The sequence below is a fragment of the Ischnura elegans genome, chromosome 1 (assembly GCF_921293095.1).
Source record: "Ischnura elegans chromosome 1, ioIscEleg1.1, whole genome shotgun sequence".
NCBI lineage: Eukaryota > Metazoa > Arthropoda > Insecta > Odonata > Coenagrionidae > Ischnura > Ischnura elegans.
Window position 1 is genome coordinate 131,982,340 of NC_060246.1, and position 17,087 is coordinate 131,999,426.

At 38.2% G+C, this 17,087-nt stretch overlaps 1 protein-coding gene across 1 annotated transcript in view; it reads right to left on the reverse strand.

The window, feature by feature from the left end:
* Nucleotides 1-9,097: 9,097 nt before the first annotated feature.
* Nucleotides 9,098-17,087, reverse strand: part of LOC124170126 (corticotropin-releasing factor-binding protein) — a 103,358-nt gene continuing 95,368 nt past the window's right edge. The window contains exons 6-7 of the mRNA XM_046548821.1: nucleotides 15,319-15,427; nucleotides 9,098-9,916 (exon numbers count right to left, since the gene is read on the reverse strand). Coding sequence (XP_046404777.1) covers nucleotides 9,690-9,916; nucleotides 15,319-15,427 — 336 coding nt within the window. The 3' untranslated portion in view covers nucleotides 9,098-9,689. The remainder of the gene's footprint in view (nucleotides 9,917-15,318; nucleotides 15,428-17,087) is intronic.

The following is a 17,087-nucleotide window of genomic DNA, read 5'->3' on the forward strand; positions in this document are numbered from 1 at the left end:
GAAGAAATTTTTCCAGTGTTGGCGAACAACATTCCGCCACCCGGCCTCCTCAAATATAACCTGAGAGGTAGTAGGGATTCTCTCTGGATAAATTTTAAAATGAATAAAAATACTTGACGTGTAGGGGGTGGAGATTTCAATATCAGCGTGAAATTATAATGTGCTTGTTCGTATATATTGAGTGTGATATTTTTAGAGCTTAAAAACCAGCCCTTTGGCGCCCTACTTTGTTTACCACTTAAAACGGCCCTGGCGACAAGTGCCAACTTCTCTCCCATTTTACGAAAATTAGGCTAGCTAATGTTGCTGCGTTAGTTTTGAGCCGCTTATTCCCTTGTTTGGTTGCTTCGTTTCAGAAGGAGTAAATTAAACGCAAAATGCTCATAGAGGAAAACCTTGAGTTATGACTGAATGGAAGCCAATGTATGACGGTTGGTTGAAAAACGAAAAGTTAGTAAATGATCCATGCACGAGTTATAACATGCCAAAATATACTTAGAGTTCGTTAGTAATAATAAATATAATAAGTTAATAACCGTATATGCATGTCATTCATGCTTGTCTGAAATGTCATGAATGTCACGCGAAACGTCAGGCATATGTGGCCACCGACCCGGGAGGTTACCCGATAATCCCTCATTTGATTCATCCATCGACAAGCCTGAAATCATTCAGTGGGAAGTAGAGACTGAAATTGATGGCTTATATTAATAGAGAAAGACAAAAGGATACCCAGGATAAGTGGAAGGACAAACGCTGACTGTTGATGGATCACAGCAGAGCACCATATCACGATGACTCAACCTGGACTCGAATTCGAGTTAACCATTAAACCTGGACTCGAACCAAGATTCTGAGTTTTCCGCCGAGTGCTTTAACAAATGAAGGACGTATGGCCTCAGAGGAGCCTGGCTCAATCCCAGATGGCAGGGACATGATCTGTCATTTTTAAATGTGTCTCTTTAGCAAGCTCTGTCTCGCCCCCTAACCCTACGAGTAATGTTGCTTCACTGCACCAATCCTTGTTGCGTTTTCAATTTTTCGGGAGACGGCGGAAGGCATAATAATTTGACATCTATGATATTACAACGTCTAACTTTACAACATTGAGAGGAATCGTCCTGAATTACGGCTCCAATTAATGTTTATATATCAGTTTTGAATGCCTCATTCATTTTCGGCCTGCTTCGCTTTATTAAGAATAAAAACAAAACTTAATTTCAGCTAAGGAAAAGTCATGATTCATTTAATAGACTTCTATGGTTCTCATTCGTTTTAATTTGTTTATTTCTGTGGAATCTGTATGGGATTCGACTCAAGGCTATTGATGAAAGTAATAATAAAAGGAATTTTGTAATTTTAGCACTGCTTTGTGTGCGTGTTTGGAAACCAGTGTGGACAGTACAAAGTGCCTATTATTATTGCCATGCATTAATTCAATGTTATTTTTTAATCTATTTTTCCTTAGGGAAAATAAAAAAAATTCCATTTTTTCCACGATGTAAAATCATCAACGGTATCGATAGAATTCTCGGATTTGCATCCAGATGAGTCGTGTCGGAGACGTGGCTGAGTTAAGCGCAAAGTGATGGAAGGTAATGGCGCTATCGGAGAAAGCTCCAAAACATGTTGAGGATGTTATCTGACACGTATGCAAAGACGATAGTCCTGTCTTTTGCAGGAAATCCACCGGGAACGTCACAAATCTTTAATCATCCGCCTTGATCAAATCTCGATTAGAATCGGAGGAAGTCATCGAACCTGAATTTGGCCAATGAAGCGGCCGACCGAAGAATAGAGATTCAGAGCATACTTAGTTTAGTCCAGATTATGGAGGATGATACGTTTATTTGGAATGTACTGCGCAAACGACTATAAAATGAACATGAAAGCATTGAGGAACGTAGAATTTTTGAATTCCCGTAAACATTTCGTGGCACTGATCATCCTGTGCTGTGCAGTAGTTGTCACTTTAACTGGCAAGCCAAAGTTTCAAGGCTCAATAGTCGGAACAATATAATTTTTTACTTTTTGAAATTGATCTAAAGTCGTTTGAATCTTTTCTTTGGAGCTTTGGTATGCTTCTGCCATGGTCAAGTCTGGATTCGAATCGGAGAAAGCCATCGGACTTACTTGCGTACTTATTTAAGACTTCGTAATGCGCATCGATGACCTGTGTTGAAGTTGTTGCGGGTTTCCCACCGGATGAGGTTCTCCATCTCTGCCCAGGTAGATATGGAGAACCTCATCGGGTTCGAATCTTGGTTCGAGTCCAGGTTTAATGGTTAACTCGAATTCGAGTAAAGGTTGAGTCATCGTGGTATGGTGCTCTGCTGTGATCCATCAACAGTCCGCGTTTGTCCTTTCCCTTATCCTGGGTATCCTTTTGTCTTTCTCTATTAATATAAGCCATCAATTTCAGTCTCTACTTCCCACTGAATGATTTCAGGCTTGTCGGTGGATGAATCAAATGAGGGATTATCGGGTAACCTCCTGGGTCGGAGGCTCCATATGCCTGACGTTTTGCGTGACGTTCATGACATTTCGGACAAGCATGAATGCCATGCATATACGGTTAATAGCTTATTATATTTATAATCACTAACTAACTCCAAGTATTTTTTGGCATGTCAAAACCCGTGCAGGGATCATTTACTAACTTTTTGTTTTTCAACCAACTGTCTTTCTAACTTCCATTCAGTAGTAACTAGGTAACCAGGTAGAAATGGAGAGCCTCATTCGGTGGGAAAACCGCAACAACTTCAATACCATCATACGCCGGGAAAACCTCAGATCTTTCTTCGATGACCTGTGTTTATTCCCTATATTCATAACATACGCTGAGATGCAGGCCACTGAGTAAAGCGACGTTATCGATGATGTAAGTCGATTCAAATTGGAGTGGAGGAGGGGATTTTTTTAGGGGGGGAGGAGGTGACTCAACAAATCGACACGACAATCAAATGGCTGATGGGAATTTAATGTGAACGCGATGTCCTTTGCCTTGTCGATACGTGTTACTCTTTCGGGGGACATCATCAGGCTTTTCGTCGCAGTGCGATGTTCGAATTGGAGCGTGGCGAGGCCCTGCCGCCCATTCCTGCCACCTCACCCCCTCCTTTACCCCCTAGCACACCCTCCCCCTCAAACTACGTGCAAAACCAACCTCCGTTGTAAAGCCCGGCTTCGTTTTTTTTTCAATTACCTTGCGGCGGCCTCAGTTTTTCGTTCCCCCTCGTCGACTGCCGCGATTGATGACGCATGTGGACGCTGTAGCCTCCTTGATTCGACTCCCATTCACACCGTGTTCTTCTTCATTCCCCATTAATTTGTAGCTTTAGTGTACGGCCTGGAAAGAATCATTTGACTTCCTTGCTATTGGTCATGAGTGAAGACGAAATCCCCAAATTTGAATGGAACGAAGAGGTCCAATTTTCCATAGTTAAAACTTAAAATTCAACCCAGTTTTCAATGCAATTGCGTCCGTAAATATATTAGACCTTACACCCTACCTCTCCGACCTTTCTTTGAAAAGATAAGACCCTTGAATATATCATTCCATTTTCAGAATTTTCAACTTCAAGCGGTAGTTTGTTTATTTAGAGTTAAAGGTGTGTTGTCAAGACAGGACTTTCGTAAAAGAAAAAGGATGTTGAAAGCAAACTTTTTTTTAAATTGCAATTTCAATTCAAAGGGTTAGGAACACGTAATGCATTGGCGGATCCAGGGGGGGGGGCACGGGGGCACGTGCCCCCCCCCAGACCCTCAAAAATATGCAAGATTTTTAATACGGTCCCATTATGATTGCGTTCGTTTTGTATTACGAGGTATCGTTGTGCCCCACCCAGAACAAAATCCTGGATACGGCCTTGCTTGTGCCCCTCCCAGAAAAAAATCCTGGATCCGCCCCTGACGTAATGCATAATGGACGAAGACAATAGTGTAGTGGCAGGTACATGTTCGTAACTATTTCCTTTTCTCAAATTCACTTCGACGTTATTTCTGAAAATCGGTCTCGTAGTTTTCGTCCTAGCCTTACGATAGTAACATCCATAAAATATTAACCTGCAATTACATGCCTGCATATCCATACAGCACACGCTTGAGTTCCATGTAAGTCTCGTACATCTTCATTCCATCTCCATGTAATGCTCATCGATTGTGATCCTCCCCATACAGTGGACAAAAAGGAAATTCATAAATGTGCTGTTCCTCGGAAATACTATTGAATATTGTCTGGATATCTTGGTGTGGGTAATGATGTTATATTCATACAATGTTCATAAAATGTCCCATGTCTTTTGAATATTCGTAACCATTTATGAGTACTTCAGCTATTTTTCAACTATTTTTTTAAAACTTGAAAATGAAAAAATTCAAAAAGTTACCTCTCACTTTTCATGAGTTAGTGGCGTCATTCAAGTTCTGGTTCCTCAAGTCGTTAAGACTAGTTTTAATCGTTCAATCTTTTGCGGAAAAAAGTCGCTCATCAGATTGTTTTTGACGCAAACCACGTGAGACGCATGCGCGAGGCCGAGAAGTAGCGGAGGAGCAGTGAGCCGCACGGCTAGAGTCAGTGACGTCATGAACTTTTCAGCGTTAGGGGCGAGCCCGTCGCTGTGAGTAGGTCGAAAAGTAGGCAACCGTTAGATAAACGGAAAAATATGTGTCTCTACATCTATCAAATTCTATCACAATCGACAATAATAATAAAAATGTGTACTAGCCACTAGTACTAGTTTTTCTGGGCTGCATGAGGACGGAACGGAAGGAAAGGTGGCAGTACGATATTGTACATGGGCACGCGGAGATGGGTCCGTGGCAGCGCAGCGAGGCGCGCGGGATACACGGTGACGTCAGCACACGGAGGACGTGAGCGTGCGTAGCTCGTCGGTGTGAGGGTGGGGGCGTGTGGTGGAAGGGGAGGGGTAAAAGTGGGTGGAGGAGGCGGGTCGCGAGGGAGAGGGGGCAGAGAGGTGATGGATACTCCGCGAATGACGGGTTCCCGCCTGAAGTGTAGCGCGGCGCCGGCTCCACTTTGGGCGCCACTCGGCTGGCGCTTGAGATCTGCGTCGTTTCACTTGGTTCTCAGATACGACGCCGAGCGGCAGCACTTTGTTCGGGCAGAGCTTTCGCCCTCCTGGAGGTTTCAGAAATGTTGGGTAGGTGGCAGATGTGCAGTGCCTGTCTTTTAAATGGAGAAGCGCGATATCGTATTTATTAATCTGGCAACGCTTATTACTCATCAAATGTTTGACCGGCCTTTTTAGGCCATTGAGGAAGCATGAAGTGAAGAATGCGATACTCCATTGTATCATATGTACTAATTAAAAGTTTATCTGCTGACACATGCGTTCGATATCATACGAAACATGAGAGAGGGAGGTATTTTGAGGAGACGACCGACAGCTGAGGCCATTTGCGCCATAGGGAAGGAAGATTGGAGAGACACCGGCGTCAAATTTAGCTTGATCTTAGCACAAACGCCTAGGGAACTGCTGCTTAACGTCCTATTCGACGGACGTCCTGGATCACTTAGGGATCCGGCAATATTAACAAATATCTCTCCGGGATTTGAACCCGGGTCCTCGGGCTGCGAATCTGTCTTGCAACCCGATCTCCTTTGAGATACAATTGCTGCGTGATATACTTCATTTATACTATTTGATGTCTTCCAGAGAGCTCTCTGAAACTTTAAAGTCTCATGAAAGACACTAGAGTACCTTAATTACCGACCTTAATTGGTATTTACGTTGTTTTTTTGATGTGGGAAAAATAATATGATGCAACTACTGCAGTTTTACATGCTACAATCCGATTGGAAACGTATTATTGCGAAATTTAGAATTTTTAGGAATTGAATTTCATCTCGTCATTAGCACTCGACTTTGCTCTCTCTAAATATATATCGTAAATTATGACTATACCCTCTCCTAAACCCTTATCAGTTTCTTTGCCATTGAACTGCAATTGTTTTTACAAGCGACTTTCTGTTAAAGTTAATCCCGATGCAACATTTGACGAAAATGTTCGTAATGAAATTGCCATTTGGATTTCGTATAAAAATGAACCATTTTCGATCAGCGTTGCCTTTTTAATTTTTTTTTCGTTTGAAAAGTGGTATTTTTTCTCCTTCCAATCATTGATGTTTTTAATTCCTTACTCTATTCATGTTTTACATAAGATTTACTCATAGTAACGTAATCATATTCATCTAATCTTATATTCCCGTTAATATTTCCATTTTTCCCCAAGTCTCAATGACTAGGAAAGCCATATAGAATCATAAAATCTTTCCATTTAGGCTGCCGTTTTAACTGATATTCTGGATTTTTATCGGGAAATGAAGTTTTTATTTACAAAACGAGGCATTTTGGAAGAATTAACTCGCCATATTATCCGTTAACCAATAACTTAGTGGTGATGGACGCTTCTTGAAATATTTCAGGTGTTTGGTTTTCCGCAAAGAATACCAAATGTAATTAATAGCGTGGGGATGTTTTCATTTACCATTTCTCAAGTGAATATCAATGTTATATATCTGTAACGTGGTAATAAATCTCTATGGTCAATGAAGTCTTTTGAATGTTATTATTTATAAATGAGTTTAACTCTATTGCAATATTGTGAAGTTAACAGCTTCTTCATCTATCTTCACTCTTTGAAGCTTTTTAGTGTGATCGTTTCAGATCCATTTTCTTGAGCCTGGTGAATAGCTGAACTAAAACTAGATGCAGGTTGCTCATATCTTTTAATTCCAAATTCAGTATCAGAAATTTCAAAAAATGGTTACTCGGCTTATTTTTAATTGCTAAATTTTGCTTTCTACGTGAAACATTAGATGTAGTTGTATTAAGTAGTACTTTTAAAATCAACTGATTTGGGCGTTACTTGGTGGAACGATGAAATATTCATGGTGAAGCAAAAACACAGTACTATTCCACAAAATTTATTTAAGCTGTCTACTAGTTTCAACGTTTACACCGTCATTATCAAGACTAACTGAGCTATCACTATCATTGGCTCAGTTAGTCTTGATAATGACGGTGTAAACGTTGAAACTAGTAGACAGCTTAAATAAATTTTGTGGAATAGTACTGTGCTTTTGCTTCACCATGAATAGTACTTTTACTTCATAATATGCGCTTATATATTTCAAAACGTGTGTATTCGAGCTGAATTTAAAAACAAATATCAATTTCATGGCATTTGGCATCCTTGGACCCACCAATATCTCATCAATTAAGTGAAATGCCTTGCGTGCCTTTTTACTGCTACACGTAAAGTTTAGATAACGCAATCTAAATGTAAATACGAATGATTTGGTACATAAAAGTGGAATTTATTGGGGATGATAACCGTGTGAACATCTTCAAGAAGATTGTTTTACCGTTGCACTAGTCCTTGTTTTTTAATCGTATGAAAAAGAAAGGAGAATATTGATGGAAAGAAAAAAATCGAGTATTCGTTACTTATAGAGGTCTGAAAAATCATGAAGGTAGATGAGGACCATTATTTTTCATTTATATTTTCTAATTCTGAATTTTCGCAGTGATGGGCAGATTAAAAAAATAATCTTTAAAATCAGCCGATACTTATGTGCTAAAGGTAAAGAAATTTTGAATATTGTCTCCGTGTTCCAAATTTTTGTCCATTCTGTATAATTTTTTCCAAATTTTGATGAAGCGTCTCATTTTTTACCGTGGAATCGCAAGTTAACCCATATCCTCTTCTTTTATTTAGAAGAAAATTTTGACTCATGATCGTCACAATTTCCATATTGCTAACTTACCTGTCTCGAGTCCACTGAGATAAGTTTTGGGTTCAGTATTTTACTATGATATGCAATAAAAACTAATCCTTGATATTAATCATCCTCAATATTGATTTATAGAGATCAGTATTCAGGTATTTTAAGTGTATGGGTTTTTTCAACGCTTGCAACACCTTTAAATAGTTCAAATTATTCTTTCCTCACAGATTAACTATTGATGCTATGTGAATAATTAAATCTATATTTAATTATTGGTTAGGCTTCAAACCGATGATTTTATCGACGTAAATATGTTATTCTTACTTTTTGTTTTTTTTAATCCAACATGAATTTTTTTCTACTACCTTACCTGGATACCGTCGATTAAACAACTTTAGTTATTGTCATCTTGAAGTCATTTCACCTGTAACGTTAACAAGCACAATACTACCGGTAACGTCACTTGACGAGGAGCGTTCAATTTCCGTCAGTGCTGGGTAAACTTTGAACTCATTCGCTTCGGAGCTGCGTATTCCCTTATTTATCCATGTTATGATGGAAAAGGTCCGGCATACCCCATTATTCTCTGGTCATTGCCAACTATATTTTTCACCGTCCTCGCTTGAACAAGTCAACGTTTTTCATTTAAGTTCATTTACGCGTACTACCTTCCAGCAACGCTATCATTCTTTCTGTGAAATCAACCATATTGCTAAGTTTAAATTTTGATGCGTTCAACATCGAATAAATTTTAAAATATTCTATGGTGTAATTATTTTATCTGCTCTACTATAACGCGTACAATGAATATTTTATAGGTGAGCGAAATATCTAAATCGTAGGATGCTCAGTTGTATTCAATTTGATCGCTTGTTTAAATGATTTGGTAAAGGTTTTTTTATTGTTTCACCATATTTTTACATTAATCAAGTATGTATTTATAAATAAAATATTTGCGTAATGAGACATTTTGTTGATGGCATTGATGATAATGAATTCAATATAATCCCGATATAGCATTTTTTATTATGATACTTCCAACTTGACTTTTTATTTAAATGCTAGTTAAAATAGATTACACAAATACGGAATAAAAATAAAAATTGGGATTTTAAAAATGGAAATAAATCAATAAATAAAAAAGTTAGGGAGCAATAAATAAAATTAATGCATAAAAATGGTCATGTCCTCTGGATTTTATCGAAAATTTCCACAGTATTTTGAACTAAAAATGGGTTTGACTGTTGATAAATTTGCTATAGAACAATCATGAGCAGAAATTAGGAGGATATTCTTCAACTTGGGTCTCATTTGTGCCGAAAAAACTTACCTAATCAAGTCATATTTTCTTGCTAAATATAAGTCTTTATTACAGTTCATTAATCAATCTCTAGTATTCTAATTGAGTTTTTGATTTGTATCGTTAATTTTATTTCTCACACTCCATATATTTTCTATCATACATGACATTCAATAAAGACAAATGCAACACTAGAATTATGGGCTTGTTTTTTTGAAGGAGGAAATATATTATCTCTTAGTCGTTATTTTGCACCCAAAGATGCAGTCTTCTTTATTGAAGCAAAACCTATATGCAAATAAGGCCTGGAATTTTATGTAATAATTCTTGCATTGGAATGTAAATAAATCATTTTTCTCTCTTCTGGTTTACCCTGTGGTACCTTATTGAGTACAACTTGCCTTACACATTAAACATGCCGTGAATGAGAAGCTAATCAAACGGAGGGATAAACAATATGACTCGGTTAAAAGCCTACTTTTTGAAACTCAAGAGAGCACACAGAGATATAGCTTGAAAAGTGTTAAACATCCGCATCTCTTCGTTTCCAAAACTTTTTTGTTAGATTTTTTTCCTAGACTTTGAATTTTCTGCGAATGTCTTCTGCTGTTATGATGATATGAGAGGTCTTCCTTCCTATGCTCCGAAGCCTTCCAGGCCCATCTCGCCCAGCTCGGCCTCCAGCTCGCTCAGGTCCTCGGGCAGCTCGTGGGCCCCCGCCGTGATGGGACACACGAGCGTAGCCTCGGCCACGTCCTGGTCCGCCGCTTCCCTCAGCGCCACCGTCACCGCGTTGTCGAACCATCCGCTCGACACCAGACGCACCGTGCTCACCCCGCACATGATCGTCTCCACAGTGCTGCCTGGTGAAGGAAAAAAGTTAGAAATGATGTGTTGACCACTGTTGTGATAGCAGAAAGAGGTATTTTGGGATATTTCCGGGGGGAAAGGGAGTTTTGTACCCCTTGCATATAATCGTCTACTCGGTGCTGCCCGAAGGAAATGAAGTTAGAGACAATGTGGGCCACTGCCGTGGTGCCAGATTTTTTTGGGGGGAAGGATGGAAGTATAGCATTTTTGGATGAAGTACATTTCAGGGAGGGGTTCACTGGGGGAAGGGATTTTTTTCAGTGCGGGCAGGGTATTTGGGAAGGGCTACTTTTACAACGTTACTCCAAATATTTCCAAGAGAATAGGAAAGTTTTAAAACCTTGACCCATTACATCCTTTTTAAAATATCGGGACTAAATAAAATCAGGGTACGGTTCAATTGAAGAATGGATTGAATTTCAGGGATATTTAGTTGGAGGTAGCACAAGTGTAATTGTAACTGTGAAAACTTTACTATCGGAGTTTGGCTCTTTGATTTCCTTGCCACAGCCTTATCCAATTTCTTGCTAACCTCAATTCTGTATTTCTTGTTTTTAACCATATCAGAATTTAAGAAAACAGTAAACTTTTACTTAGAATATAGTTACTGCAGGCTGCGAAACCGTGACCGAGATAATGACACTAGGTACTGACGTTTTTAAGCCCCGTTCACAGTAACTAAGTTGGCATAACTTGACTTACAATGAACCAGAAAATTTAACATTCAACAGAAAAACAAACCGCGTATATTTCGTGAAATGGATATTAGAGGCCTTGCAATGGTTTTTATGCCTCCAGATATACAAAACTATTCCCCTTGATTCTGGATAATATCAAGATAATTTGGAGCTTCTATAAAGTAATTTCTACCGAAAGTAAGATTTGACCATTTAATTTTTATCTGAACCAACATTTTTTTTGAGCTTATAACTCCTTAGTTAAGCTGCGATAAGTCAAGTAAGGTTGTTGACAATAAGGCTTTAAGTGGTGAAATATTTTTTGCACCAAAAAACATAATTTTGAAAAATATTTTGAAGTCATCAAACAGATCCGTGGGTAAGACCATTTATTTTGTCGAATTCGAGGACTAGCTTCAATCACAGCTCGAATGGTCACTGAAAAATCTTCGTATTCGAGGTTATCTAATCGCAAAAGTGACAAGTATCCCTAGCGCTTTTTCCATGAATTAACACGTGTATTTGCCTGCCCCTGTTAGTATCATTTAGCCATTGTTTGCCGAAGTAACGCCAAGGCTCAGTGTAACACCGCGTGTGGTTTGCCATGGATCAATTTAATGGAAACATTGAGTAGATAGCAAAAAATTTGGAAAAATGAACGGTGAAAATAAACTAATGGTATATCGAAGTGTCATTTTCTTAGCTCCGGAAACGTTATCTCTCAGGGAAAGAGAAAATAATGTAACGTATTATGTAGGCATAAGCTGACGACGGGCAGCGTTTTGGGTCTTTTAAAGCGAAAGTGTTATTCAATACGAATATTGAATGACTGAGTTTCGTGGCTCTGCGTGCGAGGCGAACACAGAGGTCCATGTGCAATTAGAATTATGTGGTGGTTAATGTTAATTCGGCTTGATGCCCTCACAATATGATAAAATTCGTAATAATATGAGGTTATCATATGGAGTTATCATCCAGTAGGGTGTAATTTCATTTTAAGCATTCCGAAAATCTAAACTTAGATTATCATTCAAATAATCAAATAATTAAATTTGAGCTTCAGATTCAGGCACTAACCCCTTACTTAATTATGTGTCAAGTACTCTGAAATTTAAATTTAGTGAAGAATCATCAATTCAATTTAACCTTAGGTAATGAGCGTGAGATCGTGAAAGCCATTGCTCTTACGATTGAAGTTAGCGATTTTTATGCAAATAAAATTATCGAAATTTCTTATTCATACATCCCATGTCGATGGCATTGTTATACCTTAAGTCATTCCGTTGTCATTCCTTGTAACGAGTTTCACTTCAGGATGTGGAGCATGTAATGATCAGCCTGAGTCACCTCGTGTGAGTTTTGAGCGTTTTATTTCTCGTGAAGCGTGACCGTGGTGGTGCCATAAATCGTCTTCGTTAGGGAGGCATATGACTCGACCGCAGTTGCTCTCATGGTATGGAATGGGAATGCTTGATCGAGGAGCGGCGAAAGAGGACGCTTTAGAACGTGTGTAGGTGGAAGGCAGGGGCGGCTGGTGAGGGAGTGATTGAGGCCCTTGATCCAGCTGTGATGGAAACGTTCGGGCGTGACTGCGTGGATCTCTTCAGTATTTCATCAGCCCCATTACAATCCGTAGAGCTATGATGTGTCCACGAATTTTTCAGCTTCTTCTCAGTCTACTAGCATTGGAATTGGTGATAGCAAAAAAAAAGGTTTACCTCAACTCACAGCAATTTTTTGCCCGTTATTATAATTTCCCGACAAGTTTTCTAAATAAATTTATTCAATTATAGTTTATGAAACCTAATAGCAAAACGCTCGTCGCATTCGAAAAAGGCTAGCCGGGTGGTCTCCCTCCATTCCGCCGAAGTTTCACAAGTAACACCCTCAATCGTGACGCCGGGTATTCACTAATTGTAAGTAATGTATGAAAACCGGCACTGAGGAAAATAAGATTTGCTGCCTCCCTGCCAATCACGTAAGACCTTAGAACCAATTGAAGAGTATATAAGCTGGCAAACTTCATCCACTCACCATTAGCCCTGATGATGGAACCCGACTCGTGTTCCAAAACGTCGGCGGAATGGAGGGAGACCACCCGGCTGGAAGCCCGAATACCCTTTTTCGAATATATTCGCCGGGAAAGCATCAGATCTTACTTCGCTCGTCGCAATATTTATAATTTATTAAGGCTGAGTATAAATACAATGCATTGATACTTTAAAAATTACATCCAATTCGTGTGAAATGACAATGCCTTAATATTAGTTGAGGCGTTCATGCAAAAAATAGAGTTGAACTTCGCGAAATGAAGGAGAAATATCAATGGGGTCCGTTCAATTTTGAATTAGTGCGAATCGTTTTCCTTTTTGCACCGTGTCGAATTCGGCTATTGGAACGATTTTATTTAGTGTTTTCATAACTTTTGCTGATGACTGCATACATTTTAATAATATAACTTGGTATATTTCAATTTTTATTCAAGTTTCATTTTTCGCTAAATTGGTAATTTCGGTAAATTGGCCTTAATATTAGTTGAGGCGTTCATGCAAAAAATAGAGGTGAACTTCGCGAAATGAAGGAGAAATATCAATGGGGTCCGTTCAATTTTGAATTAGTGCGAATCGTTTTTCTTTTTGCACCGTGTCGAATTCGGCTATTGGAACGATTTTATTTAGTGTTTTAATTACTTTTGCTGATAACTGCATACATTTTAATAATATAACTTGGTATATTTCAATTTTTATTCAAGTTTCATTTTTCGCTAAATTGGTAATAAGTCGAAATTTAAAGTTTAAAAAAATTCTCCATAGTCTTGTCCATGGAAGAACAAAAATAGGATTTTTCCGTAAGTAAGTTAAAAAAATTATATTTTTCAAAGAATGCCTCAAACTTGTAATGAGTCTTTTTTTATTAATAAATAGAATGAACAATGATTTTTGAGAAAAATATCAAAATTTTCCTGGCTATTTTATTATTTTGTAATATTGTTTTTTTTTCATGAAATTAGGCCACTGTTTCCGAACACGGTTCACCTGTGTTGCTGTAAATTATCATTGACATACCAAATGCCATTCGCGATCCAAAATGGGAGTAAAACTCACACTCCTGCACTACCAGCTCACTTAATGAGCGCATTTTGACTCGGAATAGTCGCAGCAGGTTGTGTTTTTACGGGGTTCTCTCAAGTGGAAACGAGGGAAATATTTGCATGCAAGCTGAAAATGTGCTTATGATAATGCATGCGACTCTAATGTAGCTAAGAGCATGCATAAACACTGACTACTAATTGTGTTTGCTGTTGAATGCTAGCTTCACGAAACCTTTGTCTTGTTTTGAGGCATTCAATGTTATGCTAGGCTGGGGAGAAAACCTTTGAAAAGTTGTCAGTAGCTGCAGCTTGTCTCCATTGGCTTTTCATGGAAGTGCAGAGAAAGAGAGTGTTTTGAGTGCAATTGAAAGTTTTCTTTTGAGATCCAGTTCAGTCTAGAATCTCTTTTATGCCCCTTGGGTGGTTGCTGATTTGGTGGTTGAATTAGGGTTTGAATTTGCTCAAAATAGGAGTTCATGGTGTTGACACTTTTTTTCGTTCGAGTGAGGCTGTGCACCACGCACTGAGATACATCATGGAAAAACGGTTATGCTAAAATATAATATCTGACAATGGTCAAATGGAAGCTTGTTAGTGCAGCCCTATTGTGCAAAATCTTGGCTCTTAAGAGCGCACACAACGAAGCTACTAGTCCAGTCAACGCAGGTTTTTATGGGGAAAAATAATGCATTCTCGGATTTTTGGTGTCGCGGGTGAGTCTCATGAACAACCCTTTGAGACCCTTGAGGATGAGCAGGGTTCAGTATCTCCTCCTAAGTATGACTTTTTCATTCTTTTCATGAATAAATCGAAAATCATGGGCAGTGCAAGAATTCATGCAAGATTAGTATGCTAAACTTGTTAAAACTTCATGCAAAAATGTTTGTTATGTGTTCTGTAGGAGTTGTAGTTTACGACTTACAGGGAATGCTAAATTGGAAATAAAAAAATTTATTTCGATGGTATTTAATCATCTGTTATAGTTATATTCACTCTAAATTGACAGGACAATTTATTAAATGCACCAACTGGCTTGGTGGCCGGCCGCGACCAGTGACCAGTACTTGGGAGATACGGGTTTGAAGCTAAGTCAAATATTTTTCATGAAGAACATCATCCTTGGTGTATTTAACTTTGCACCCATTTAAAGTCACTTGTTTCATACAGAACAATGTATTATTTATCGAAATATAACATCTACATCCGAAATCTACCTCCTATGCCGCTTCCTTCATTGGAAACATCTGATACATGGGCGTACCCAGCTAGGGGCAAAAATCGCAGAAGTCTTTAAGCAAAATCAGTACTGAATTGAAACGAAAGCATTCAACAAATTTTATTTAAACCCACGATAAATGATTTGTATTACAATCATATATGTAAATAAAATAAAATTATTTTTTCAAGGAAATAATCTCATAAACTAATGTCACATAAGAATAAATACACTTGGCTTACCCCCTTAGACCATGGCTTGCCCCCCCTAGTTATGATCCTGGGTACTCCCCTGATCTGATATATATAATAAATCATTAAGATTTGTGCCACGGGGCTCATACATATCCTAATATGCTCTGAATATGATAGATTATAAAAGAAACTTATGGATTTGGGTCCATGTGGATACCTGGTCGAGAGTCCATTCCGCAGATAGAATCGGCGACGGCCAGGTTGGCCGTGTCCAGTCCTGGTGCTCCGCCTACCTCCACGTAGTCCGGCATTCCCCGCTTATCACACTGCCCGGGAAAAAAAATTTTGAGGGAGAGATTTGAATGATTACTCAATCTTCGTTTCCTTCTAATCTCATAGTGTCATAAAAAAAACTGTTTAACATACATCATCTGACTTTTTAATTCACTTATCCTTCAAAGAATTTTCCAAAGCACTCGAAAAATTCACCTTTTTTCAATCAAATGGTTAAAGGTGAAAATGTCTTGTTGTTTGACTAAATATTCAGCGCCATTGTTTTAAATGCCCAATTTTTAGCTCAATCGTTCTGCTCTTAATAATCAATTTTTGTGTGTAGAATTTGTTTGCAAAATACGTATTAGCGAGAATTGCAGCCATGAATGGAAAGGCACAGCATTTGAGAGAATTTAGTGTCTAGTGAAATGTTATGGCACCAAAAATTTACGGTCAAAGAAGTAACATGAATGATGAACTGGCAGTTAAAACAATGTAACCCTACAATTAGCGCGAGAAATGGTGTGATGCAGGTGCAACTATTCAACTTTTAATGGAAAATTCAAATTTAAAACCTTGAAAACAATTGTTTCTCCCTCAATCACATATTTCATCTTACTGTGTCGATGAAATGGGTTATGAGAAAATATGATTGCACATATGAATGCGTGAATTTTGAAGAAATAGTGATTTGATTGGTATACGCAACCAGAGGTCAGCATGGAAATTTCTCTTCCTTTGTTTCCTCGCAAAAAAATCCCTTTTAGCTTCCAGCTATTCCTGGCATTCTTTTCAATGAATCCTTTTGTTTGTTTGAGACAGAATGCATAACGGAAACAATAAAAAGTGTACATTTTCCTTTCGAACTCTCATTGTTATTTTTTTGGTTTTAATTCAATTACAGCGCAGTTATTTCCGAAGTATTGTTTTTACTTCAACGAGAGCCGCATAAAGGCTACGGCAAACATCCGATGTTCGTACAGTTCATGATTCACAAAGAAAAATATTGATTCTTTGATATTCAATGGTGAGAATTGAGTCCAGGGCACGCTGAGGGAAATGATGATCACTAAAACTGAAAAGTATTTCTTCAATTGCTGGAGTTTTCTGGCGAGTATTAGAGAAAAATTGTGCCTCGAAAGAAAATGAAATACGAAATTTAAGTATAGAAGATAATTTACAGCAAGCAAATTATCATATGTATTAATCGAAAAATGAATAATCTTTACGTAGAATATGCATTTAGTCATTTTATGACCATTGACACAATAATTCTTCTCGGAGATTATGATTTTGTGTCCAGTTTAAGGAGGTATTTCGCTTTGGCGAGCAAGAAACTAAAATATAAGAATGAATACGCTCTTGATAAGTTAGCGCGTGCCTCAAATCATTGGAAATTTGTAGCTGCTATGATTAAAGGAAATTATGGTTTTGATTGTTCAGTACGTTTGATTTAATGCGAAGGCACCCTTAGTGGGACAAATTATCCTATTTTCAGAGTAAAGTCATTATAAGGCTAAATAACATGAATTATATCATTTGCAGTCGATAAATGACTATACTACAAGAGATGAAACGCTGGAAAGTTTTGTTACGTTTACACAGCAATCTTTTTTATCGCCTGGCGACAAAATTATTTTATTCCCGGTTGCTGTATTGTATTTTTCAATTTTCCTTCCTTTTTTTATCCTTCTTTGCCCGGCTAACATTTTT